The sequence below is a fragment of the Plectropomus leopardus genome, chromosome 8 (assembly GCF_008729295.1).
Source record: "Plectropomus leopardus isolate mb chromosome 8, YSFRI_Pleo_2.0, whole genome shotgun sequence".
Classification (NCBI taxonomy): domain Eukaryota; kingdom Metazoa; phylum Chordata; class Actinopteri; order Perciformes; family Serranidae; genus Plectropomus; species Plectropomus leopardus.
This window is the reverse complement of record NC_056470.1, coordinates 15,784,015-15,808,786: the sequence shown is the minus strand read 5'-3', so window position 1 is coordinate 15,808,786 and position 24,772 is coordinate 15,784,015. Positions and strand designations below refer to the sequence as shown.

General features: G+C 38.4%; 3 protein-coding genes and 2 long non-coding RNA genes across 7 annotated transcripts; 3 read left to right on the top strand and 2 right to left on the bottom strand.

Moving 5' to 3' along the window:
* Positions 1-396: 396 nt before the first annotated feature.
* Positions 397-8,179, top strand: LOC121946743 (TRAF3-interacting JNK-activating modulator). 2 transcript variants are annotated; one of them, XM_042491469.1, is made up of 14 exons: positions 397-593; positions 1,662-2,117; positions 2,213-2,357; positions 2,462-2,579; positions 2,662-2,689; positions 2,804-2,833; positions 4,518-4,613; positions 5,315-5,386; positions 5,629-5,769; positions 5,951-6,091; positions 6,172-6,307; positions 6,416-6,561; positions 7,113-7,229; positions 7,492-8,179. In XM_042491469.1, the coding sequence occupies exons 2-14, from the start codon at positions 1,695-1,697 to the stop codon at positions 7,690-7,692; spliced, it is 1,794 nt and encodes a 597-aa protein (XP_042347403.1). In that variant the 5' UTR covers positions 397-593; positions 1,662-1,694; the 3' UTR covers positions 7,693-8,179. The 2 variants fall into 2 exon arrangements, with proteins under 2 accessions (XP_042347403.1, XP_042347404.1); XM_042491470.1 differs by having other exon boundaries at positions 398-593; positions 5,954-6,091.
* Positions 2,842-5,943, bottom strand: LOC121946747. The gene is made up of 3 exons (XR_006106040.1): positions 5,856-5,943; positions 5,582-5,712; positions 2,842-3,838 (listed from the first exon to the last, which is right to left on the bottom strand). It is a non-coding gene; the product is annotated as an uncharacterized LOC121946747 (long non-coding RNA).
* LOC121946748 lies at positions 7,522-14,534 on the bottom strand. Its single transcript, XR_006106041.1, has 4 exons — positions 14,455-14,534; positions 9,769-9,878; positions 9,579-9,676; positions 7,522-7,605 (listed from the first exon to the last, which is right to left on the bottom strand). It is a non-coding gene; the product is annotated as an uncharacterized LOC121946748 (long non-coding RNA).
* Positions 9,778-24,621, top strand: dnase1l1l (deoxyribonuclease I-like 1-like). The gene is made up of 15 exons (XM_042491471.1): positions 9,778-9,930; positions 10,025-10,113; positions 10,211-10,297; positions 10,384-10,505; positions 11,534-11,646; positions 11,837-11,994; positions 12,085-12,181; positions 12,266-12,309; positions 18,735-18,886; positions 19,080-19,178; positions 20,901-20,932; positions 22,079-22,104; positions 22,233-22,286; positions 22,375-22,437; positions 22,559-24,621. The coding sequence occupies exons 1-15, from the start codon at positions 9,790-9,792 to the stop codon at positions 22,767-22,769; spliced, it is 1,488 nt and encodes a 495-aa protein (XP_042347405.1). The 5' UTR covers positions 9,778-9,789; the 3' UTR covers positions 22,770-24,621.
* Positions 13,752-17,015, top strand: LOC121946742 (dentin matrix acidic phosphoprotein 1-like). 2 transcript variants are annotated; one of them, XM_042491468.1, is made up of 7 exons: positions 13,752-13,897; positions 14,081-14,266; positions 14,359-16,068; positions 16,152-16,218; positions 16,328-16,394; positions 16,491-16,610; positions 16,710-17,015. In XM_042491468.1, exons 2-7 carry the CDS (start codon positions 14,224-14,226, stop codon positions 16,824-16,826), a joined length of 2,124 nt encoding a protein of 707 aa, XP_042347402.1. In that variant the 5' UTR covers positions 13,752-13,897; positions 14,081-14,223; the 3' UTR covers positions 16,827-17,015. The 2 variants fall into 2 exon arrangements, with proteins under 2 accessions (XP_042347402.1, XP_042347401.1); XM_042491467.1 differs by having other exon boundaries at positions 16,325-16,394.
* Positions 24,622-24,772: the final 151 nt, after the last annotated feature.

The window sequence follows — 24,772 nt, the reverse complement described above, 5'->3', positions numbered from 1 at the left end:
CGGTTTATTTATACATGATGCCAAGATCCAATGTTTCAAGTTAAATATTCTTAAAAGTACTCATGACTTTATTCAAAGCTGACAAAGCATTTGGTCACTTAGCTTAATGCAAATAACACACACACACACACACACACACACACACACACACACACACACACACACACACACACACACACACACACACACCAGCCAATGATGAAGCTGATGTCATTCACAGCTCCATCAGATTGAGGCTATCAAAACATTTTTTGAAAAATGACACTGCTAAAATAAGTTTTATTTCCAACCACACACACACACACACTCACAGCTCTCTCTGCCGTGTGGTGTGTTCAGGGGGATTGCCCTGCTCTGTGTGTAATCTTCAGGCCCACCCGTGTGTGGCATCAGTTTGATGCGAGTGGCTGGTGAGATAGAGGAACATATGACGCTGTGGTTCTCTTCACTTCCTGTAAAATTATGCTCAACAGAAACAGCTACATGTGAAACAGACAAAAACCCGGGGAAACTATTTCAGAAGAGTGATAAAATGGATGACTTCTAAACGACCTCATGAAGCCTTGTCCCCACTGAATGAAATGGCGTTGTAGGTAAGCTCTGTCAGGTTTTTCAGCTTCTTAAGCAATATTTTATCTTTGCATTATCTTGCAAAAATTCCTTCCATAACCTCAATCAACACTTGCCGGGCCTAGTCTGTCTTTGATAACTCTGGTGTTAAAGGAGCTCTCTGACATACAATGCATCCGCTGCAACATTTACTACTATATTTACTATCACTGCAATAAAAAGTACAACTATACGAGCTGCTTCCACAACAACTGACCTGCATGGTTCATGAAGAAAATTCAGCTCTGTATACAGAACATCACTAATGTGAAAGATACAGCTATCCCTTTGCATTTTGCTTTATTTTACACACATTGCTGCAAGTTTCATTTTAATATTTGGAGGGACACATGAGCAACGGGGGTCTGAGGGTTTTTTATGCATCACTTTACGCATTTTCTTCTACAATGTACGGTGTAAGTGTCTTTTCTATCGTCTTATTTGTGGGTAATCTACGCCCATGTACTGCTTGCATACTTTAGGAGTACAACCACTTACTTTCTTTTTTTTTTTTTTCTTTTCCTCTGTTTAAGCATGTACGAATCTCTTGAGATTAAAATATCAGGGCAGTGTTTCAGAAATACAAAGTTATACCACGCAAATAAGAAGGTCTATTTCAAACACAGTGTTTTCTATGTATATGAAGAAAGAAAACTGAACTGCATCATATGCACAGCCATCAGTTTGCACGTGCAACACCTAAAAATCATTTTTTTTCAGCTGACTATAACACACTTACTTAATACACATCAGTATTTTTTAAGCATTACAATGTTATAGTGTGTATTACAGTTGTCCTGTGCAACTATCAATCATGGACATACAGTATCTGTATAAATAAGAGCTGTGTATAGCGTATATAGATTTTGTTTTATTTTATTTTTATTTGATCTGATTTGTATTTTGGGAATATTTTTATTTTATTTCACACTCACTTACTTTTTTCCATTTCTTTCTGCCCTACTCTTGAGCTGCTGTAACATGTGAATTTAATGTTTGTGGGAATGTTAAAGTCTTATCTTAGCTTACATCCATTTCCTGATATGTTGTAGGCTCAAGGCACTGTAACAGCCAGAGGAGCTGCCATGGACGCCCTGGCTGTCAGTGAAATACAGCTCTCCCCAGTGAAACCCTTTGACCAAATCGTGGACATCAGAGCACAAAAACGTGAACACCTGCGAGGACGTAACAACGTGACTTCCTGCCGCAGCCCCACGAGAGGGTTTGACACAAGACTGATAAAGAATGAACTGAAGGAAAAGAGGCAGCTTGAATTTCTGAGGAGGAGATCAGTGAGCCCAGAGCCGTGTGGTTTGAAAACTACAAACTATTCTTCAATAAGAAAACCTTCACCAAGGACATTTTCAATGAAACACCACAGTTCAATCAGCAAGTCGCAGACTTTGCATACAAGCACGTACAATACTCCCACCAGCAATAAGAGACATCTAAAGATGACTTTAACACCAAACAGCAGCATAAGTGACGGCCCAAGCACCAGCAACTGGGTAAATGTCCTCTGACGTTATAAGGAATATTTTAATGTTTCATCTTTTCCCGTTCATAGAAAATAACACCTGCGTCTCTGTCCTCACACCCTCAGGCCTCCTTATGGTCAGAACAGGTAACAGTGATGACACAAGAGAAAGATCATGCAAGGAGGCAAGAATTTACCTCCACAGCAGCGGCGAAGGAATCAAACCAGCACCGGACAAAAAACACAGATAAAAGAGAGAATAGTATCAATGGTAAAATTATTTATTTGCATAGCATTTTTTTTCACCAGAGACTGTAAAATTATCTGAAATACCAATAATGCTGTTTTTTTTTCTTTTTTTAATTCGTCTAAAAGCTCAAAAGACATGCATCAAAACTGCCATCCAAACAGAAGCGACTCGTCAAAAGTTCTCAGTCCAAACTGAAAAAATTATCCAAAAAAAGATTGTGCATGAGAGCAGTGCGCAGACAGAGTGAGTTGAATTTAAATCTAAAATTATCATCAGATTGGAGTTTTATGGCTATTTCTATAATGAAATATTTTCTTCTGTGCAGGTCTGGTTTCGTCACTATCAAGGAGTCAGTAAGTTTCAAACTGTTGCTTTATTCACTGTTTTTTTTAATCAAAATTGCAGGTTTACAAAATAAGATTTAATAAAATGTAACTGTGTTTTGTCTCTTATCTCTCACAAAATAGGATCTCCAGCTTTTAACTGATTACTTGCAGGTAAACCAATCTTTTTTTTCCTCGAGTCATTTCTGTGCTGTTTTGTTATGTCACTTTGGACAGATAAAATAACACATTCTTCCTCTTACAAATAAAAACAAAGAAATTAAATACAATTAAACACTTACACAGCGTCTACTTGGTCTGGTATGATTAGGAGCTTATGGTGGCTAATATTAGCCAACGTGAGCTAGATTTTACTGTGTAACTGAGATTACTGGAAAAAAAGTTGGTGACTTTTTTTCTGCTTGTGCTGTTAGACTATCTTAGCATTTAGAACTATCAAATAATTGTATCTTGTGGCTACAGCGGTTCCAAAATTTGAATAGTTTTACAATCCCAAAACCAAACTGTCAGGAAATCTGTGTAAAATAAAATAAAAACAGAATGCTATGATTTGTAAATTCATTTTGACTTATATTCAGTTGAATAGAGTACACAGACAAGATATTCAATATTCAAACCTATAAACCTTGTACTTATACTTTGTAAATATACACTTGTTTTGAATTTGATGCCTTTATGAAAAACTGTGAGGGAAAACAATCCAACAATTTAAGAACAGCATTTCTCAAATCATAATTGCAAAGAATTAATGGAATTCACCATCTACAATCCATAATGTCATAAAAAGATTCAGAGAATCTGGAGAAATCTCAGCAGGTAAGGGGCAAAGCCGAAAAGCAATATCAAATGCAGGTGACCTTTGACGGCTCAGGCTGCGCAGCATTAAAAATCAATATGGTTGCATAAAGGATATTACTACACAGGTATAGGAACACTTTGGAAAAACACTGTCAGTAAACACAGTTTTTTGCTGCATGTGTAAGTTCAAGTTCTGACTCTACCATGCAAAGTTAAAGCCATATATGAACAACATCCAGAAACACCGCCGACTTCTCTGGACTTGAGCTCATCTGAGATGGACCGACACGAAGTGAAAAAGTGTGCTGTGATCTGACGAGTCCACTCTTTAAATTGTTTTTGGTAATCGTGTCCTCCAGGCTAAAAAAGAAAAAGCATCCAGATTGTTACCAGCGAAAAGTTCAAAGCCCTGCCTGCAGCCCAGATCTCACGTTGAAAATTTGTGGCACATTATGAAGCGAAAAATTCCACAATGGAGACCCTGGACTGCTGAGTAAATAAAAATGTATATCAAGCAAGAATGGGGAACATTCACTTTCAAAACTGTGAAAAGGTGATGTCACACAGCAATAATGCTCCTGTCCCAACTTTTTTGAGCTATGTTGCAAGTGTCTAAATAGACACACACACATATATATATATATATATATATATACAGGTAAAAAAAAATGCAAATCATTGCATTCTGTTTTATATATGTTTTACACAGTGTCTCAACTTTTTTGAAATTGGGGTTGTGTTTTTTATATGATCTGAAGCTACTGTATGGCCTGTAGCTTATGGTTGCTTATGTTTGCTAGATTTGTAGCGTTGTAACTGACACAACACATTTATGACTCAATGTCTCTTCTCTGCATTGTTAATATTTTCCACAGCTACTCTAATCCAAAAATACAACATTACAGTTTTATATTCAGCCTGTACATTAGATGATAAATGATGTGGTGAGCATCATTTCTTCTAAATATCTGGTTAGCTACACTTGGTAGTTGCATGCTGTTTTAGCTCACTCTCTCCTCTGCTGTGTGTTTTGTGCCAGGAGGCCCTGTGGAGAGAGGAGGCTGTGGAGAAGAAGCTGGCAGCGCTGCAGGAGAACACGTCAAACCTCATGAACTCCTCCAACAAAATATGGATGGTAAGACTCTCCATCTGTATTGCAGCTATTTACTGACATCAAACACCCCCAGTGTTTAGTAGAGTCAGTTTCCAAATACCAAACACATATCTCTTATTTGATTAGGTCATGTTGTTTCTTAAGTTTCCCGGTTGATGTGACACTCCAAAATGGGTTTGTCGCAGTCGTGCATACAGCAGTGTATGGCAGCTGCTACCTCAGGAAGGCCTATGCAGTCTGTGGTTTGGAGCTTCCTGCTTCCGCTCTAACATATAGCACACAGGGCAAATGCGAGCTGTCATTCTTACAAAGGAAGGGCGTGACAGTCAGCAGCTGTTATAGATGCCATACATCTCATTAGCTCTCTTTTAGTTAAGCTGGCTGTAATTCATGAAGGGGAACTATTGGTGTTTCCCTTTTACTGTTTTTTAATTTAATTTGAGCAGCTGAAAATCTGATTCATGCTTTGTCATTTTCACTCAGGTATGTTATCATCAGGCAACTTATATGCTATTTTCCTCACTAATGACCGAGTAATGCTGCAGCACATGCAAACACTGTGATCTTTCTTGATGCTCACTGATGCGCCATGTTCCCTCTGTGAACCAGTGAGCGCAGACAGTAAAAGAACATACTGTCACAGATTTTGGTAGATGAACTATTAGTTTTCCATCTGCAAGTGACAGCGTGACAGTCAGTCATTTCCTCTCTAACCCACACAGGCTCGCTGCAGTGAGGACCTGCTGAGAAACAAGATCAAGGCTTTGGAGGCGCAGCTGCAAGTCTGCCTGCAGGTAAGAACTGCAGCTGGAGGTACAAAAAACAACCACTGAGTGATTTTAATCTGTTTTTAATATAATGTCTTGCAACAATTTAAACAGTGTCCTTCCTAAAATAGCCAACCTGCTCTGCACTCTCACTCTGTCATGCAGTGACAGTGCAGTGTCTAATAAGCGTGCTTCTATGTGGTTTTTCTGTTAGCATCTTACCCTGTGAGCCTTTGTAGGCTTAACTCAGCAGTGTTGCGTCCTTTTAGAAGTTTCCCAAGGATGGAGTGAAGAAACTGGTGATACAGATGGAGAAGCAGAAGCTGGTGTATGAGGAGAGAGCCCTGGTCGCCCTGCAGAAGATCACACAAGAGAAAACGGAAGCGCTCAGCAAGGCTCAGACAATGCAGGTCAAATATCTAGCTGTTAAATAGAATAGTTAAAAAGCTTGGTGTATCTATTTGACTATGGGGAAAGTCTTTTAAAGGTCACTTACCTATGTAGGGCATCTGGTGATATATGTTGCTGTTGAAATATCAAAAAGTCAGGTTTAATCCATTAATCTTAAAGATATTTTGTGTGTTTTGCCAGCAGGAAGCGTTAATTACAACAAAGGCAGAGGCACTGAGATGGCAGCACCTTTATGAGGAGCTGAAGCTGAACTCTGCACAACTCAGGGAGAACCAACACTTCAGTAATGATCAGCTGCAGCAGCTGCACAGCCAAGTGGAGGTACAGTACAGTTTGTGACCATGTCGATGGCTTGAAGTTTCACTGTAAATTGTTGTTAGAGGCACGTGTGTTCTCTGCAGCTGTCCAAAGCCAGGGAAGCTGAGCTGAGGGACGAGGTAGTGTCAATGAGACAAGAGAAGCAGGAGCTACAGTACAACATTTGTCTGCTGGAAGAGGACAACCAGATTTTAAGAGAGGAAATACAGCACCTCAGAGGCAAGCCACTTACACCTTCTGATCATTTTTTAACACAAACTACTCGTTGTAGCATTTAAAAGACTGCAGAGGCAACATGGGTCATTTTAACTGCTTTCTATTTCTTAGATGGCAGCAATGAGAGCCAGGACTTTATGATGCAGGGGCATCTGACGTCAGAGGAAGCAGAGCCACAACTGACGGTCAGGAGAGACCCTCAGGTGGAGGAGCAGCTCCGTCACACTCAGGAGAAACTCCGACTCAAAGAGAGAGAGGTAAAGTGGAGATGTCACAGCGTACTGCAGCACATCACAAGCTTTTGTTAGATTTCAAGCTGCCTCACAGTTGATAATTACAGCTGAACTTCACAAAATTAGATATTCATGAATAAACAGTATATGATTCAAAGATGTTATCCCCCTCATTTACAGTGTTGTGCAGAGCCGGATGTATAATGAGACTTTATGTTGAAAATGAATTCAAAATATTATAGGAAAAAAAGGACATAAGACTGTTCAGAAAAATCTAATTCTCATTGTTTTGCCAGAAAAAAATCTGAAAAAATTAACTCTTAAAGCTTCCACTTACTAGCTTCACTAACATATTTTAAATGAGTACCTTGTTTTTTTTTAATTAAACAAGATGTTTTTCACATTACATGCCCTCATTTCTGGAAAAGCTTAAGGTACAATTTGTCATATCTAGCTATCCTTTCATCTCTCTAAAGATCACCTGCATTGTAAATTTATTTTAAATAGGTTGCAGGCAGATATGATCTACATACATGCCCCTTCCATATGTCGCGTGTGTGTGTGTGTGTGTGCAGTGCGAGGAGCTGCAGACAGAGCTGCAGGCCATGGAGCAGGAGTGTCAGTCCAGCCAGGCCCGGCTGTCGCAGTGCAGGGACGAGCTCCGACAACTCAGCCACCGCTGCAGGAGACCGGTGAGCTCTGTGTGTGTGTGTGTGTGTGTGTGTGTCAAGTGAATTAGAAACTAAATGTCCTTGCTATACTCAAATGCTTTGATTTGCCCTTACATTGTCATTGTCTTTTTTGCTGCAGTGACCAAAATCAGCTACATACTCATACGTACATTCATATATATACTATTTAACTTTAGACATTTCTTCATATACACATTCATATATATATACATATATATATAAAATTGTATTTAACTTTGGCATTTCTTCCCTCTTTGTTTAGAGTCGATGTGGTTTCTGGTGGAAGTTGTGTGTGTTCTTCCTTCTTCTCCTGGCTGTGGCGGGGGTTGCCATGTTGTGGCTGTGGCATCCTCCTTTCAGAGAGCAAATTGAAGACCTGTACACAGACATAGAGAGACGAATCGAAGACTATCTCATGGACATGGCCTCCCCTCAACACTCAGGCTGTTTTAGACCGATATGAGAATGTTACTGCTCAGGAACATTATTTTTGTTGTTTTGTTGCATGTGTTTTAAGATATTGTTTTCTAGGATGTAGTTGATATTTTTGTATCCCCCTACAGTTTTAGACTTGGAACTCAAAGTGTGTGTGAAAATGTTGTTCTGATGTGTGGGATGTTTGCAGAAAGTTCAGATACAAGTGAACACTTCCAGTGTGACAAATGTTTGTGATGTTTGCAACATTGAAAATTTGTTAAAGCACTATCACGAGATGGCTGATATGAATAATATTTTTAAACTGTGAGTCAATAATAACAATAGCCAGGAGAAGAAATACAGGAAGTATCCTTTGTACTGTAAACAGCTTATTTAGTCAAAACCACCAAGCAATTACAATAAAGACAAAAGGTTAGTCAGTTGTTGGTCTCAATAAAAGAAAGAAGGGATAAGAACTCAATGAAAGAGCCATTAGACTTCGATATTATAAGAAATAAACATTGTTACTACAACAAATACTGTCTGGTGGGTTTTCTTGAAAAACATTTTTAATCTTAGTGAGATTGAGTTGAAATGAAAGCTGCTGTTAGACATGCCATGCAATGAGACAAAACAACCCATATTAAAAATGGCAAGATGTAATAGTAGCATTCTTGCGGGAGTACCTGAAGCACTATGGGTGATAATTTTTGTGCTACTTAAAATCAAAATATTCTCTCAGCTCTAAAACTGAAAATCTTATTGAAATAAAATTTTGACTATGAGCAACACAATACTTAATTGAAGACACTAACATATGATGTTTACAATGGCATTAAAATGTAGGAGCTGTCAGAGGTTAAATACTCCTATCCTGTCTGCATTAGAGCAATTTAAATGACTATTTATATCGATGGAGCCTGTATTTGAAGTTCTCAAGCCAAACACAGGCACATAGTAGTAGAGTCATTGTTCTGCAAGTCACATTTAATTCTAAAATCTTTGCACTCAAGTCCAAGGTCAGGTCTCACATCCTTAAATGTGACTTTTAAGTCCTAAACAAGACATAATCTGCTCTTTGCCAAATTGAATGCCAATTTAAAAGTAACAATGTACTAAATGTTCTAAAATCATGAATGCTTTTTAAACATTTGTATTTATTTGTTAAAACAAGAGTGACTGTCCTCAAAAAAACACAGGGCTGACTTTGCATTTTCATAGCATAATAGCACTATTAACTAGTACCACAACAGCATGAATTTTGTATGTTACTATTATGTCTTATTTATTTGTTGTATTTATTGTTTGTATTCTTTGTATTGAATTTCCTTCTGGGGATCAATAAAGGATTATCTTATCTATCTTATCTTATTTTATCTTAACACATCTTGTATTGGAAAAAGTCTATAACTTTCTCCTCAAAAATTGGCTGGTGGGGAACATATCAAGTATTTTCAAGTCAAAAGGCTCAAGTCCAAGTGAAGTCATGAGTCACTGTTGTTAAAGTCAAAGTTGAGTTGCAAGTATATTTTGAATATTTTGTCAAATCGAGTCAAAAGTCATCAAATTTGTGACTGGAGTCTGACATGAGTCCACAGTCTCTGCAAATATCAGCAGCATGACATCTGTGAGAACCATCCTCGTCACAGTGTTCAGCACTGATTGTGTCAGTGATGTGATGGCACTGTGTGGTAACTACCAGCTGCTCATGTCAGTGCTAAAACGACTGAATGATATGTTGTAAATTCTACACAAATGTTCATGAAACTGACAGACATGACACACGGCACCGTCTATTGTCTGATAACACTCCAACTCAGAGACAAAACACACTATTGTTCATTGTATTCATTGGTTTTAACTGTTCCAGATAAAGCTCCATTCTCACTAGGCACTGACACAGCACATCCACCACACTGATCTTTCTTTTACCTGCATGTTCCCCAAATACAGCGCAGCTCATTGAAGAGATGGATCTCTGCTGGACTGGAGGTCAGTCTCCTGGTCAAACTGACACTGAAGGTAAGAGGCTGAAAAGTATAAGTGCAGATGAGTGAAGAGGTTTTAGTAACATATGTCACAACATCGCTGAGAGGATCTTGCCAAATTCCGTTTTACTTACAGGGTGGTAATCGTCTGCAAGATGAGGGCTGCAGTTCTGCTGTTTGTTGCGGGGTTGTGTGTGTTGAACGTCACATCTTCCCTGAAGATCTGCGCTTTCAACGTTCAGAGCTTTGGTGAATCAAAGGCCAACAACAAGAAGGTTATGGGAATTTTACTACAGGTACTCTACTTTATGTGTACAGTAAATATAGAGCACAACCCACACAAAACTAAATAGATAGTATGTATATATATGTTTTCCTTTTGCTCCCAAGATTCTTTCTCGGTGTGACTTGAGTCTTATTCAGGAGGTCCGAGACTCTAAAGGAGCAGCAATACAAGCTCTGGTTAAAGCTCTTAACGGGTAAGAGCTTTCTTTGGTCCAAAAATTGCTCATTTAAAGGATCTGGTAAAGTCTCTGTCACATCTTCATCTCATAAAATGTATGTTGTTTTCAGCAGATTTGACAAATCAAACTCATATTCCTATGTGGAGAGTGAAAGGCTGGGGAGGAAGACCTACAAGGAGCAGTATGTCTACATTTACAGGTAACACATATGAAACACAGCCTGCTGATGTTGACAGTCAGTTTAATATCCATAATGTCTCATTTTTCTTCTCTTGTGTTCTCCAGAAACAATGTGCTGACAGTCAAAGAGCACTACCAGTATCCTAAACTTGAGGGAGAGGGAACCAATGAAACTGATGTTTTCTCCAGAGAGCCGTTCATCGTCCGCTTTCACTCCCCCACGACATGTATGATAAAAGAAAAGGCATCTTTGGACTTATGAAAGAAAATAAATTAGCACAGACTGCAGCTATGATCTGAGGCCAGTTTCACAAAGACAGAATTGCTTTTCCTGGTTCAGAAAAACCTGGATGCTCGGTGGATCACACCATATCCAGGTTCCTACTAATTCTCTTTCACTACTGATGATCAAATGAAAAGCTAAATACAGCAAAGTGATAAATGCAGCTTCAGCAGCCAGAAACCAAGCTGCTGGGTTCATTAATAAGAGTTATAGTTATAATAGCTCGGAGGAAATAAGACATTTACTGGACTTTGAAGAATAAAAGAGGCGGCTGCACTCTGACAATCAGAATCCTGGATAATATCATAATCATGTACACAGTGGTGGAACTAGTACTCAGATTACTACTTTATTTCAGAAAAAATAGCAACGCTAAAGTGTAAATTTACTCTATTACAAGCTGATGTCCTGCAATAAACATGTTACTTAAGTTAAAGTATAAAAGTATTAGCATCAAAACTTACTTACTAAAATAAGAGCACTAATAAGAGTACCCATTTCAACATCTCACTGCATTATAATTAATGATGCATTCATGTGTTCACCACTTTGATACCACACCTGCTAAAGTCAGGTCTCATACTAACAGCTTTGTAAACTACAAGGTTGATGAACCTATGGTATTACATTAGATTTTATTAGTTGATTCAAAGTCACTTTATTTTGTATTAATAATTAAATCTGCAAAGTAACTATAGCCTTTCAGTCTAAAATGTAGTGGAGTAGAAGCAGAAAGTAGTATAAAATGGAAATACTTAAGTAAAGTACAAGTACCTCAAATATATGTGTAAGTAAATGTATTCGGTTGAATTCCACCACTCTGTACACAGGGATATGTATATAATGAGGTTTGCCTGTGTTCCATGTAAACATTGTATCACAAACATAGTAACCAAGAAATACTGAAGTCTGTATGTGAGCACAGTCAATGAAGATGTGTCATAAATATTTTATCTTTTTTTGTTTTTCTAGTGGTGAAGGATTTTGTCTTGATTGGACAGCACACATGTCCCAGAAATGCCATGAAGGAGATTGACGAACTGTATACTGTCTTCAAAGGAATTCACAAAAAGTGGAAGACTGATGTAGGTTAAACATCATCATTTAGAGAGAATTTGTTTTACTCATTTCGATCAGTTTTTTAATGTATACCTATGTCAGAGTTCCTCAGCTTTGCCTCATATTGGTTTCTCTCTCCCACATATGACGAGATGTATGATATGATTTATCTTCGATGTGTTGAACTTCCCCTTTTGCTTCCTTTCATTTACCCAGAATGTGATGATCTTAGGGGACCTCAATGCTGGCTGCAACTACGTCACCATAAAGGGCTGGAGAACTGTGCGTTTGAGGAGTGACCCCAAATTTTGGTGGTTAATTGGAGATGAGCAGGACACTACTGTCCGTCAGAAGACACACTGTGCTTATGACAGGTCGGTGACTGCTGAGAGCCAAATTACTCAGAGAAACTGATGCAGAACTCAACACTCAAATGCCTTACAATATGTTTGTGACATTTTCAGGATTATTGTCCATGGACGTGAGATGATTTCTAGTATCGTGCCAGGTTCAGCTCAACCATTCAACTTCAAAGAGAGTTTCCATCTCACAGAGGAAGAGGTAAACATGTGAAAAATAAACCTTTTAAGCTCAGTTATTTACTTAAAATGAGCATTAATCTGGTTCTTCTAATGGCACTTTTAGGCTCTTGAGGTGAGTGATCATTTTCCTGTAGAAGTTGAGCTGAAGCCCAACCACCGCTACCTCCTCCGCAATGAGCTGTAAGACAACCATCGACACACCAGGATGAATTGATTTTAACCGCAGTTTTACTTGATTTAATATTTTAAATAAATCAAAGTTCCCAACAGAATATTCGCGGATAATTATTATTATTATTACTATTTTAATAATGTCTGTAACTCATCTTTAAAGAAGCACTGCACCAGGGGCATTTCTAGGATTTTAGAACATTGGGGGCTGCATTTTTTTTTAAAAATCTGAGCCCTCTCAAATGCTGGATCATTTTCAAACAATTCTGCTCTTAAGCTTCAGATTCTGCTGTTTCTCTTTAAGTACGAAGCTCCAACTTTATTGCTTCAGTTTTGCTCTGAAGGGCCTTTTTCTCTGCTCCAATCTGTCTTGCAGGAGCTTAATAATGGAGGTCTGCTGCTCATGTTATTTTGATCTTGAACCCTCTCAACTATGAGGAGGCTCTCTAACTCCAACTCTATGTTGATTCTAGACACTGCAAAAAAAAAAAATTGCATTTGACAAGAGAGCTCAAGCCTCATTGCCTCCAACTTTTTCTCAAGGGCCTGTTTCTCTCCCTCACTCTGCGCCAAACTGAATTGCAGAAGCCTAATATTGTGGGCCTAGTATAATGTATAATGTTTAGCCAAACTTAGCCGGGTTCCAGAAATCACTGACCCTCTGCTCGGGAGCAAATCAAAACAGTTGGTGAGAACGTCTTCTGGATGTCCAGGTGGACTCTCCCTTCAGCAGAATTCTGAGTCTCGCCTCTTCATCATTAAGTTCACAGCAAACCTGTTCCTTCAGTTCACTCAGGTAGACATTTATTGGAGTTTCTATTCTGCCAATTGAATTTGATATCTTCTGCCAGATATCTGTGTTGCGTCCCGTCATTCTGGTCTTCTCTGAGATTGATCTTGATCTTGATGACTAAACTTTTATGTAATAAATTCCTAATTTTGGAAATATTATGGAGGAAATCACTGTGATCGCACGTTAACAACTGAAGTAGTTCATTCTTTGATTACTATTCAATACAGTCCAGCAGAGTACAATCTCTTACATCTTAATACAGTTGCCTCATGCTATATAAATCCCTAATTTTGGGGATTACTGTAGGCTGAATCACTGTGACGTCCCATTAACAACAAAAATCACTTCCAGGGAGACAACTGGCAATCATTTAAATTACAGCGATGTGTAAAGTCAGCAAACTTGTTAATTTCTATTGTCATCTTCAGCCGCAACTCTAATGTTTAAAGATGTACAATTGGTATAACACTGTGGTTCAGCTTATCTAACTTTACATATATCTGAGTGTGCTCTGACTGCAGCGCTAATCTGTGAGGAGTTTGTTTACATGACATGACAGAGTTCTATTTTAACGGATGCAGTGTGGACAGAGAGCATTCGATGTAACACGGTATCTGACGCCTGGTCCACCACACTCATCTCAGTTGAATAAGACAATAAACATGAGTTGTTTCTGCATGGAGGAACTGAGTGTTCAGCTGCTGGAGTTTATATCGTGCATCTGAAACCAAAACCACATCAAAGCTGACATAATTTCATGCACTCATAAAGGTGAGTTCCTGCAGCAACACAAAACATTACTTTTGTGATTTCACCTTTTTAGAGAGACTTTTGAACACATTTTGATTATCTTCGGTGTTACAGTTGGGCTTATATAATGTGATCATTTGCAGTTATATGTATTTAACCAAATACATTAGTTTAATATGTAATTGTGCACTGTCTGTTTGACAGGAAACCACTTGCAGCGACAACAGATGAGAGCAACTTCGCGCTCTCTTCCTTTCTGAGAGGAGAGATTATATGTGGCAGTGCAGTAATGTTTGTCTTGATATAACTTCTACTTTACAAAACTACTGTTTTTGCTATTTGCAAAGATGGAACAAAGTTTTGCTGATGTGCTTAGTGATGCTTTTTCAGGTAAGAAATATGTAATGGTATTTAGTTTTTTTTTTTACTTTTTCTACCTAGTCATTAAAGTATTTAATTTCAAAATTATGATGTTGTTACAGAAACAGCTGTTCTGTCTTTTCCTGATGAAGATTTGGATTTTGAGAATTTGAATTTTGATGAAAAGTTTAGGGAGGACAAAACACAAGAAAACTTACCAACAAAGGAAGACGAGGCTCTGCACCAGGAAGCAACTGTAGTTTTGTCTAATGTTGAAAAAGATGCACAGGCAACAGTTCTGTCCAGCATAGACAATGTTACATTCATGGATGAACAGATTCGTGAAGAGCAATGTGATGATAAAAGCGATGAGGAAGATTCTGAAGGGGTCATGTGCATGGACAAAAAACCAGAGGAGGATTACACAAGCTCTGAACAGGAAGGCTCTGTCTCTGGAGAAGATGAAGAGGATGAGGAAGAGGATTCAGGACCAGGAGAGAAACCAGGGGATTTGCTGAGGTCAGTTTTCTGCGACGACAACATTTGCGATGGTAAGAAAGAAGAGAAGATCTTTGCTGAGGGACAACCTCTGGCCCCGGAGGGTGCTGAAAACCCTCAATTTAGAAATGAGGAGCAAGGTGAGAGTGATGAGGAGGTGTCCTATTTTGAGAGAGTCCCTGAAGGTGGCAGTGAGATGATGATAAGAGGTGACGGGAGTGAAGAGGATAAGCAGCAGAGTGAAGAAGAAAAGGAAGAGGGCTTGTCTGAGTGCGAGGGCATGAAAATCGAACAAGAAGAAAATGTTCTCGCTCCGTGCTTGGAGCCTGACAATCCTTGTAGAGACGACCCAGCGAAAGCCAGTTTGGAGTTTCCAGAAATATCGGTGCAAAGTCTGCAGGATCTTATTGCTGAAGTTGAGAGTGAGGAATGTGGAGAGAAAATGAAGGATTTCTCAGGTGAGGAGCATCAAGATGCAGGTGAGAGCTTTGCAGATTATCCCTCAGACTTTTCTTCATGTGAATATGTAGAAGAAGGGGGAGAAAATCAGGAGAGAAATCATCAGTCCAGTGCATTGGCTTGTGCATTCGACAGCAGTTCAATTGAAAGGCAGGACACCTGCCTGGAAAGAGCTGTGGCGACTGTAACATGGATGGAAGGAGCTGAGGACATTGATGAGGAGGCAGACGGGTATCTGTACAGCAAAGATTTAGAGGACGTTGGTAAGTTCGGAAGCCTTGATGTTGCAACCGAAGAAAAAGAGATTATTGAGAACGTGTCAGAAGATGAAGCTGCAGTAGGGTGTGATGATGGAGGTGAGACAGGTGAGAGCGACTCCTACAGCTCCAGTGACGACGATGACGTCCAAGAAAAGAGGAGCAGTGAGGAACTCTCTAACAGTATGTGTGTACAAGAAAGCAACAAGCGAGAAGAGGAGACTCTCAGTGGGAGCACTGCAGCGTTTTCTGAAGACTACAACAGCACGTATCCAGCTGGTTTCAACATAAACTGGAATCTGGACGTGTTAACAACTGAGACCTTTCTGTCTGAAGACCTGTTAACCACAGACGAAGCGGAAACACCATTTTTAGATGTGACTCAGCCGCCTGCAGAAGTTGTCAGCAGCTACTCAGAAAGAAGAACAACAAACCCCTCTAATCAGGGATCCCTGGATGACAGCTTCTTCTTTAACACTGAACACGAAGCCGCCGAGATCACCGAGCTGGGACAGCTGGGAGACGACGAGTACGAAGAGGAGAGGAACTGGGAACAAGAGCAGGAGAGAATAAAGGCTTTCTACGAGTTTTATGATGACAGCGACGGGGAGAATGAAGGTGAGTGAAAATCATGATTACTATCTCTATGTGGAATAAAAGTTTTAAATAATTCATCAGTGTCCATTTGTGGATTTTTACAGGGAGACAGATAAAAGTTCAGTTTTGTGCAGATCCGTTGTCTCAAGTCATTCACTATGAAACTAACAGGTGAGCATCAATCCTAGTATTCATTAAAAGTTGTTTTTTTATTGAACTATATCAATATCCTGACCGGTGACAGACCAAAACAAACAACTATGTGCTTGTTTCCCAGCAGTGACGTACACTCGCTTAGCAGTTCCACAGAGGGAGAGGAGGACCAGAGCTCTACAGAGACATCTGAGGTTTGCATGTCGACACATATGAGCGCACATGAAAACATATATATAAAGATATATATGAGATAAAGCTGACTTTTTATGTGATTTGCCATTGACCAGGAACTGAAGGAGCCTGACGACACCATGCAAATAACACCAGCTTGTGATCCGCCGGACGTTCAGCTACCAGAGACTGTGCCAGATATCAGCGACACACACGTCTGTACCAGGAAACACAAAGTGTGTACTCACCAGCCTTTACTGAACATCCACTTTGTTCATTTGTTCCCGAATGGTTTGGCAGCTTTTACCTCTTCATGCTGTCTTTTGTCCCCGCAGTGTTTCAACATGCTGAAGCTGACACTGAAGATGGGTGTGGTGGTACTGACGGGGCTGCTGATGTTCTGGTGGGCCACAGACCAAGAGGGCTGGTTCAGCCACCTGCCATTCATTTAGGGCAAAAAAAATATACATTTTTGTCCATAAATTTTGTTAACATGCCTATAGATGATAAAAAAGAAAAATCCAAATTGACAACATTTTCCTGCAAAAATGCAATGTAAAGTGCAAACATTCAAACTTGTGTTCTATTATCTGTAATATGCAATTTTGTGCTTAATAAAAATCTATCTTTGTTTACAATGATGCTGATGTATTTTTATGAACTGCATATAAATTATGCTTCTTCCTTTTTTGTAAGATATGTAGGTTATATCCGAGATAAACATGTCCAAATCTATTGCATTTAAACATAATGTGGTGGACAATAAATCAGATCATTTGCTCTTTTTTTAACTTAAGAAGTAGTTTTAAGATACTTGTGCCACTTGGTGGTTTTCTGCATTTTTGCCACATCACCAAAGAGGAAAATATTGAAATTTTTATATATTACCTGACAGTTATATTTACTTATCATTTTACAGATTTTTTTATTTACAAACCTGAACTTTAAATATTCAGATCATTATTACATAATGAGTTGTTTCAAATAATAGTTTTTGTGATCATACTGATGTACTTTTACTTTTATATAACTTTTACTTGTAATTAAGTATTTTTATGTTGTACTACTTACATACTTGCTTTTTTGTTTTGTTATATATATACAGTATGTAGATGTGTGTGTGTGTGTGTGTGTGTATATCACGACCCTCCAGTAATAATAATAAGTGAGTGGGAGAAAATGCATGACCCTTCCCACACCATAAATAACCATTTATTACAATTTCTGAGGATAAATGGTGTGATTTTGGAGAAAGAAAACATGCCTTTGAAACCATCATGCAGGTTTTGGGTTTCTGAGGGTATTAAAAATTAATACAAAATACGACCATTGGAAGCTGAATGTCTCTCCCCTAAGCCAAATAAAAGACATACCTCCCTTCCCAGAATTATTTGAAAAGCCTCCCCCATCTTGCACCACCTCCTTCCCTCTGATAAATAATGAACAGTCCTTAAGTAAATGATGTAAATAATTCTTCAGCCACTGCTAGTGAGGTTAGTATTAAGAATTAGCTTACCACTATAATGTGCATAAGCTTTAGCATTAATAATTAGCAATATCATTTGTTTGTTTTTTGTTTTGTTTTGGGTTTTTTTTTGCTTGCACTTTACAGATGAAAGTCTTTATACAGAATATAAAAAAACTGAGCTTCAAATATGCAGATCATTATTACAGATTCCGCATAACGAGTTGTTTTATGTAATACTTTACTGATGTGCTTCTGCTTAACTGGCATAACTTTTACTTGTAATTGAGAATTTTTCATATTGTGGAACTTTATTTAGCAGAATTGGGGGGTGGCTGGTGTGGGATAGCTTCCACTTCTAAAGAAATGTTTATTAATTATTAGCTCACCACTATCATTAGCATAAGCGTTTGTATTAGTAAATCTAAATATTATTAACCAGCTGATGACGTTGCTTTTGTTCTGAAACTAAACCAGTGTAGAAATAAGAAACTACCATTAACATATTATTTCGGATTTGTTTCATCTTAATATATATGTTTCTCCTTTTTTCCTTTCTCTTTATTAACTTTGAATACGTACCCCTGATATAGACAGTTCTGCATGTACAAACTGTAAATGCATTTTTGGTCTTTAAATAAAAAAGAAAAAGAAAAGAAAGAATGCGCTAAAAGGAAACGGAAATGATGTACGTTTAACGGAAGACGCGCTTATTTTTTAACACCCGGGTCAACACAGGAGGGCGGTGTTTACTCTCTGTGCTTCCAAACCATGTTCCAAACAGACTCCACAGAGGATCGTCTCTTCCGCCCGCGCAACGAAACGAGCTCCCGGGCATTAACGGTGGGAGGAGTTACGATTGTTTGCTGTTTTTATCAACCGAAACTACCACCAGGACCGAAACAAGAACCCGCCAAAGTAACACAACACAGAAATCTAACCGAGTCAATCAAGTCCCGACAACAATGTCCTCGCTAAGCGGCAAATCAGCGCAGGAGATCAGCGAGCTGCTGGATGAGTACGGGATAAAGCACGGGCCTGTGGTCGGTGAGTGGCTCACGGTCAACCGTCACCGTTTTTGAATCACCGGCCGCCACAGATAAACTTCACGGGCCTGTCCTCTGTCCGTGCTGCTGACGGTGCCCCTGTGGTAGTGGTTGGACATCTCTGTTTTTCTGTGTACATTTGATCAGTATGTCTCAAATATGCGTTATGTGGGACTGTTTTTTTCTGTCGTCAGACTCCACCAGAAGTCTGTATGAGAGAAAGCTGAAAGAGGCCATGGCCAAAGGGAAAAGAGCCAAGCCGTCATCTGACAAAACCTACTACAGAGAAGAGGGTAACTTTTATCTGTTTACACTCTGAACAGCTTTGAATATGAAAGCTATACTGTGATAAACACGTGTACAGTACAGACACAGGGCCACAAGTGTGGTGTGAAACTTCAAGAATGAGCTCAATTAGGCTACACATTTAGACAAATAAAGGCAATTAAAGGCTCGATTTGGTTACCGTGCAGTTCATTTTTATAAAAGTTCTTTGGATGTATAAAAGCCACTTGTTGGCTGCCCACTGGTACTAACCATACTACTCATGATGTAGCAAGTAGTGATACTGAGATTGTTAAGTAGTGATACTGAGATTGTTGAATCTCAGATGCTGAGATCACCACTGGTTATTACTTTGGTTTCCAAAAAATAAAGGGGGGGGCTGTGCGGCACTTCTTCTGCCACTAGACGGCAATACCTGTGACCAATCACACCTGAGGCACTTTTTGCACTTACTAAGGGTTTTTTCCTTAAGTCTAAATTCTTGCTTGTGTTGTACGTCGCTTTGGATAAAAGCGTCTGCTAAATGAAATTGTAGAATTGTAGCTTGGTAAGATTCTCAGCAATCAAAAAAATCATTCAGATAATGTTATCGACACCATGAGCACCAAAGAAGACAGTATTACTGGCTTAGTATGCAAGAGGGATGGAAAAAAGAGAGATTAGTAGGCGTAGAAGACTATTTTTTCTAGGCGCTAGGGAAAAATGTCCAGACTCTGTATTCAGAATGATCATAATTTTGTATTTAAAATTATTCTATATATATAATTATTATACATTATTATACCCTTTCTGTTTCGTAGTTATGGTGTAAAATAAAGGCCAGAAAAGTGTTTTTGCAGAACATTATGATGTTTCAGTGAAGTCGACCTTTGACCTTTTGGATATAAAATGTCAGCACATCATCATTTTATTCTATTAGACATTTGTGTAAAATGTTGTCATAATTAGCACTTAAATTTTTGAGTTATGACCAAAAACATGTTTTGTGATGTCACCGTGACCTTTGACCTTTAACCACCAAATTCTAATCAGTTCCTTCTTGAGTCCAAGTGGAGATTTTTACCACATTTGAGAAAATTCCCTCAAGGCCTTTTTTAATATATTGCATTGCTAAGAATGGGACTTAGATCATAGTGACTTTGACCACCAATATGCAGTCAGTTCACTGTTGAGTCCAAGTGGACGTTTGTGCCAAATTTGAAGAAATTCCCTTGAGGCATCCTTGAGAAGATATCACGGACAGATAACCAAAAAAACATAACGTCTTCGGCCACAGCTGTCTCTGGTGCAGAGGAATAAAAATAGTAATAAAACCATTGCATATTACACTTCCCATAATGTAGCTTTCACCTTGAACCCAAAATATATTGCCCCCCTTTAAATGCAGGAGAAATGCAGAAAGACTTTACAAATCTACAATTGTAACTGTGATATTTAGCCATTTATAACTGTATTGTTACAAACCAATTTTTAAGTTTTATCATTGTATGATAATATCAGATAAATAAAGCCCAGGAAAACAACTGGAATCCTCTGTGTTGCTCCTGTGTTTAAACTGAACGTTAATCAGGTGGTTCACCGCTAAATGGATGGATTCTTAACTGTATTAATGAACCTCTGCATTTGTTAAAGGGCTACAAAACATAACTGTGCAGCAGATACTGTTCTTGTGTAGGCCACAAGGGAAATGGAAACTGACACTAAGCTTCATATTTGTGTTTTCATTTCAGAAGAGGAAATCACCTATGTTTACAGGACACCTGTAAGTATCTGTCCAGCTGTTTTGTTTTATTTTGTCATTACTTGCCTATTAAATAAATACTAATAAATAAAGATAAATATATGATGAATAATGACAATTTGTGTACAAAAACTGTAGTGATAGTTGGAAAATCAACAGGTCAGTCATTATGACAAATGCTGCTACGGGCTCCTAACCTTATGGCTCAAATGTCCAGTCAGTGTCTGAGAGATTTTGTTGCTTGTTTAAACAACAAAATAATCAAGCTGATTATATTTATTTAAAATATCTTTGTTGAATACTCAGTTCTGATTGGTCAATATGGTTTGTTATTTCTGAATAGCAGACTACTGCTATGGAAGCATATCGATCATAGATGCTTAGCAGAAACAATTAAATACATTTTAAATCAGTATTTTGTGTCAAATAATTGATTCTTAATTAAGTATTATAAGCAGATAATGTACAGCAAGCGACTCATTGTGAAATAACCACAGACAGGGTGATGCTACTCGTTGGGTTATGTATCACCCTGTTGGGGTTTATTTTTCAATAATGACCTGCTCACTGTACATTATCCCTCACATAGCCCAAATGTGCATGTCTGCATGTCAGTCGAATCAGATTCGGCCATTAAATACAAGGATTCTTTTTCTTCCCCAAATAAAGTTTTCAGTTTGAACAGGCTCTGTAGGAGCGAGATCACAAATGCGAACACTAGATATCAACACAAGCCAGAGACTTAATCATGATAAGCTGCTGAAAATTCACCACTAGTAAGCAGACGAGAGAAGACAATATTATTTCTGTGCCTTACAGTGCTGTCTCTCTTCCTCTGTGCTGCTGCACCCTCTATCAAAGAAGAGCGTGACGGTCAAGAGCACTTCGTCTCCACAGCAAAGTCTGGGGACCAAAAACGTCCCCTGAAGCACACTGCACAGCAAACTGACTAGAATAAAAAACAGCAACAAAATATGACTGTTTGACTTGAAGCAACTTTAGTTGACTGAGGGGTCTCAGATTAATGATTTGATGGCAGCACTTACTAATTGCAATGTTAATTAAATGCAGCAACAGTCAAAGCAGTTGGGCAGATATGCATGCATTGTTTATATCAGCAGTGTTGTAAAACGTCTCTACTTATTATCATTGCTTCTTATTTTGCAGCCCAGGAGTGATGGTGCAGGAGACAGGTCTGTTTTTTTGAACAAATCCTCTATAATCATTTTCAAATACTTATTATATTTCTTCTATTTCAGTGTAATCAAGAAATACAACTAAGTCTAATATACTGATTACTTTTTTTCTTTTGTCTGTTTAGTGGGTCTTACCTGAGGTCTAGACCAGAGTGGAGTGAGAGGGACTTTGAACATGAGTAAGTTCTAAAATAAATCTTTGCAGTATTAACTGATGTCTCGGTTGGTGAGAAGGCGTGAAATTATATTTTATGTCGCTCTCTACAGGACAGCCTACTCAGGCTACGCAAGGTCAAAGCCTGAATACAGAGGACGGGAATTTGTTGACAAGTAAGCGTTTTTATGCAAAGTCATATTCCATGGAGACAGAGCGCAAAAAGCAGGTCACATTGAAGGCTAGTTTGTGATGGAGAATTTTAATCATGTACTAAAGCTCTGAATTTCCTTTCAGGCCTTACATGTACGACACGCCGTCCACTTACAGAAGTTCCTATTTGAATTCGCCACCCATGAAAACTAAAGAAGCTCCAAAGACAGCGCCAGAGTCGTCTCGCCTCATCCCTCTCTGGGTTCAGTTTGTGTTCTTCCTGGCAGTGGCCGTCTTCCTCTACTTAGTTTTTTCAAACATGGAGACAAATGAATCCATCAAAGTAATAGAATGATGGTTTTATAATTTGTGTTCAGTTTATGGGGATATTATACTTTGTGCTTTTTAATTGGATGAATGTATTTTGGTCAATGCCTTTACTTTAGACATTGCTGAAATTGGGATTTATGCAATATTTTTATGCTTTATAATTGCAGTTTGATGGTTTGCTTATGTTAATAGGTAAAATTGTCACCCAGCCTTACTACAACATTGCTCTTACAATAGATGAAGAGGGAATTTTAAGAGGGCGTTTAGCTCAAAAATACAAACTAATCCTTCTTCCTCTCACCTCGACATTTGCAGTGTGATCCGTTGAAGTTTTCATCATCCTCAGCTCCTCCACAGCTCAGTGAATCCACAGGTGTCTGGCCTACAGTGATGCACGTGTCAAGAAATTACATTTGAAAAACTTGCTCCAAATATTACACCACAGTTGTACATTAAAGAACCACAGATCTTGGTTTCAGCAATTTAAAGGCATAGTTCAAATTTTTTGAAGTGGGGTTGTATGAGGTATATATTACATACAGTAGATGTCAGTTGGCATGCCCCACATTGCTGAAGCAGAGTGGGGTCGGACAAGGAGGCAAAGCGATTTACGGCTTGGATGAGTCAGCAACAAAATGCATTTTAGCCACCTTTAAAAAAAAAACAAAAACAAAAACAAAACCTTTCCGTCAGACAGCCTGTTCCAACGGGAAAGCTGTAACAGCTTTAGCTCTCCGTCTATGCTCTCGTCAAAGCCACAGTGGTAGACCAGCAGCTCCTGTGATCAGCAATGTTAAATCACGGTTTTTCTCAGTTGAGTTTGACTTTGAAGAGAGCAGTATAACAGCTGCATTGTCTTTACATAGTGTACAGACTTTGTTTTTAGGTGGCTAAAATAAGGCTCCACAGCAGGGTGTTTCTTAGCCTCCAGCACAGGCACCAGCCAGCTTCTCTAAACTGGTGGCATGCTGACTGACATCCACTGTGGATAACGCACCTTATACAACCCTGTTTTGTTTTGTTTTTATAAAAGAGCTATCCCTTTGAGGTCTGTGGATTATGATAAAATGTCTCGTTTAAGAAGGGGCATTCTTATGTTGACTGTGATTTTGTTAAGCACATAACGCATTACAAAATGCTTCTGTTTTGAGGTATCTACTCTAAGCTTCAGTTATTCACAGTGACTGTCCGCCTGGGAAGATGACTTTTTTAATCAACATCATACAATTATTAATGAGCAATATCCTTTAATTTCACACCCAAATTAGACAACACAAATCTCTTATTAGACTTAATAGACATTGTTTATATTTTAGATTTCGAGGCAAAATTTTCATTTCACCAGATTTTATGAAATATTTTCTTATTTTTCTTTGCACTAAAACACATAGACCAGAATGTGTCTAACACCTGGACAAATTTTTCCTTTTTTCAGTGTTGATTGTAAGGGTGTCTTTGGTTCTGTGTATATTGTTGATATGAGGATTGAGTAAATCCATGCATTTGATAGAACCTTGGGGTACAACAATGCTTCCTTTTGTCAGTTATCAGAAATCATTAAAATGAAGTACAGTTGGGACTGTTTGCAGACCAGCTGTAATGCAAGTGCCTCAGTGGTTTTGTAGGAATAATCGGGATTTTATTATTGATGTTGTGTTTCAGTGTTTAATAAGTAGTTAGAGAGACATTTTATCTCGGCTGAAAATTTAAAAATTGAACAATTTATATGAGCTGTATTGCCATGTTTGTGCTTTGTTTCAATAGATATCACTCATTTGTACGACACAAAACAAACTTTACATCCTGTAGAGTTTGATGTGATGTGTTTTATATTGCTGTTACATAATTCAAACTATTAAAAAGCTTGTATATGTAAACACTTGACGCACAGAGTAATTTATTCAAGAGCAACAAATTCATTTTAGCTGTTTAAATAATAGAGGTTAAAAAAATCTATTGAATTTTACATTATGTTAAAAGCATATGTAGTTTGATCTAATGCTATAAATCAACCTATTTGTAGACTGC